General features: G+C 47.4%; 1 protein-coding gene across 1 annotated transcript; it reads right to left on the bottom strand.

Moving 5' to 3' along the window:
• Window positions 1–414: 414 nt before the first annotated feature.
• Window positions 415–2,724, bottom strand: SARC_13830 (hypothetical protein; the record flags this gene model as incomplete). The annotated part of the gene is made up of 2 exons (XM_014292038.1): window positions 1,972–2,724; window positions 415–989 (listed from the first exon to the last, which is right to left on the bottom strand). Coding segments are annotated over exons 1-2 (1,301 nt in total), but the record flags the coding sequence as incomplete, so codon positions are not given.
• Between the last annotated feature and the right edge of the window lie 298 nt (window positions 2,725–3,022).

The raw sequence follows: 3,022 nt of genomic DNA, 5'->3' as shown, positions 1-3,022 counted from the left end.
TATACATATATTTAGATATATATACAAATATAAATATATAGATGCGGAAGTATGTGCAACTCATAGGCATGATCGGGAGGTATATATTCATGGATATATATTCATGGGTATATTCTGCTACGTCCGTGATATTCAAACTAAGTTGACCGTTGGCAAGTTCAACACGATCGGCCAGATTTGCGCTGAATCGCCGCTGTGATAACGGTCAGACCTACCTATCCCAAAACGTTCATAACCGAATGATTACCGTTGCCGATACGCGCACATGCGCACATACTTCCAAAAAGGGAACGTTCAGAAACATCCAACGTGTAAACGTACGCACACATGAACACATACTACCAGTAGTCATATCATACGCGTACGCCGTTTCATGGAACCCTGCTGGGTAAGCAATACGTGTACAGAACACACCTGTCTGCACCGTCCACGAGGCTACGTACACCGTCCTGTTCGGTGAGCGCTTTCTGTACGCCTTCGTAGCCGCAGAGCTTCTCAAATCCCACACACAAGACCTCGGCGCACTCTCTCTCCAACGCATAACACTCACTCCCGGCCCAGCCGTTGGCTCCACCACGACTACTAGCCTGGCCAGGCGCAAACATTCTAGACGCTTCGTAGATCCACTCGAACAGCATCCGCATCACCATGGCAACCGTGTCCGCGGTCTTCTGGATGGTCGAGGCATGGGCCAGGACCACCCCCACAAACACACACCTGTACGCCAACACGCGTGCACGCTGAGCTGTATCCCTGAGCCTATCCCCGTCTCTCCCCCCACTCCCTCCCACCCGCACCTGGGTCTCGTATTGCTGGGTGGGGGTGGGGGTAGTGGGACCGATGGTGTATGGGTGCAGGATGCCTAGGGTTGAGTTGATCAGTTGATGTTGGTGTGGTACAGGCGGTTGACCCTCTGTACCGATGGACTCGATGCACTGGCACACACGCCGCAGAGAGGTCATGCTGGCATCTGTGGGGGTGGCCTTGACCTGATTGGTGGAGAGAGAGAGAGAGAGAGTGAGTGAGAGAGATAGTGAGAGGGAGCGGTGGAATAAGAATTGAACAGTTGTAAATGTGACTAGGTTCAAATTATTGTTCAGTGGTTTATGTCTTGTTGTTTTTTTAGGGGGGGGGAGAGGGGTTGCGTAACCGGTATATACGAGAAGGATGCTAAGTTAACAGCTATATACATACTTTATCTTAAAATGTATATAAACTTAGTTCATAGCTATATACATACTTTATCTGAAGGTTTAACGTATATAAACGTGCATGCCAGCACCTATGCACAGCGGGGTCAACTGACGGAAGCAGTCCTTACCCATATACATACAATATACATACAATATACGTACAATATACGTACAATATACATACAATATACATACAATATATATACAATATACATACAAGATACATACAATATACATACAATATACATACAATATACATACGGTATACATACAATATACAAACGGTGTACATACAAAATACATACAATCATGCAACATACATACAATATACATACAATATACATACAATATACATACAATATACATACAATATACATACAATATATATACAATATACGTACAAAATGCATACAGTATGCATACAATATACATACAATATACATACTAAATACATACAATATACATACAATATACATACAGTATTCATATAGTACACATACAGTACACATCCATTATACATACAATATACATCCAATATACATACAATATACATCCAATATACATCCAATATACATACCGCATCGCTTAAGTAGCTCAACAACATGGTCTGCGATAGACCCGGACAGGCGTAGGCAATCGTCCTCACCAAATCCCTTGCGATTCATAGAACTATACGCGTGCTATACAACGGCACAACACCGAGCCAACCAGCCACATACATGCGCAACGGACTATACCCCCCCCCCACCACACACACGCTCACAATCCATTGACATACCACTTCTCCCAATTGGCCCAATAACATAGCCTGCGCCATATCCGGATAGGCGTGGGCAATCATCCCCACCAAATCCCGCGCAATGTAGAAGTTGCGGTCCTTCACCTCCGCGTCGTCTCCGCCAATCTCCCCGTCAACGCCGAGCGTATGCGTCTGCGTGCTGGTGAGGGAGCCCCGGGTAGACTTACCGCCACTGCCGCACCCACTGGTACGCCTGCCCCCGTCTCTATCTGCATCCATATGCGCTATACGCTGTAGCACCCTGATACAAGCCGCCGAGCTGTGCGTGATCCAGTCGACCGCCTCGTCTATTTTTAGCTCGGGCCGCGCTGTCCCGGTTTGTCCCGCTTTGTCCACCGGTATACACTCGGCCAGCACACTCAGCAACTCGCCTACCGCACCCGCATACAGCTCACGGTGGATCTGCAGCCGGGGCTGTTCGGGACCACACTCACTGCGGTCGTTCGGCAGCGCGTCGCTGAGCAACCGCGCAAAGAACTCCAGCACCACCGTCAGCGTGGTGCTATCGGTATCGTCGGGCAGCCAACACAGTTTGGTGAGCATGTTTAGGCCACCCAGTAGCTGGGCGTGCTTCTCTGCCTGACTTCTGTGGGCTGTGGATATAGAGGTCTCGGCGTGTGTGATGTTGTTGGGGGGTGCGGATGGGGAGGGTTGCTCATACAGGCACAAGTTGTTGGATAGGTAGCCGGTGACAAACAGCGCCATGGCTCGACTGAAGTCTTGGGTTTCCTGATGAAAGTATTGGTGAAAACACTAGAGTGTGAGCTATGTGTATAGCGATCGTACGATTGAGTGGAACCTGTAGTCAAACTTAACAACTACAATGAGTATTATGATACATCTGGCGTCAGACCAATCCTTGAGTTCAGGAGAGGTTCCTGGCACTGTCGATGACTATTTTTGCACACAAGTGAGAACCACTCAGAAACAGACATGCATGTATACATACATACATACATACATACTATATATATATATATACGCACACACACACACACAATGCACACACACACACACACATAGATATATA

This window comes from Sphaeroforma arctica (assembly GCF_001186125.1).
Source record: "Sphaeroforma arctica JP610 unplaced genomic scaffold supercont1.3795, whole genome shotgun sequence".
NCBI lineage: Eukaryota > Ichthyosporea > Ichthyophonida > Sphaeroforma > Sphaeroforma arctica.
This window is presented reverse-complemented; position numbering and strand designations above follow the sequence as displayed.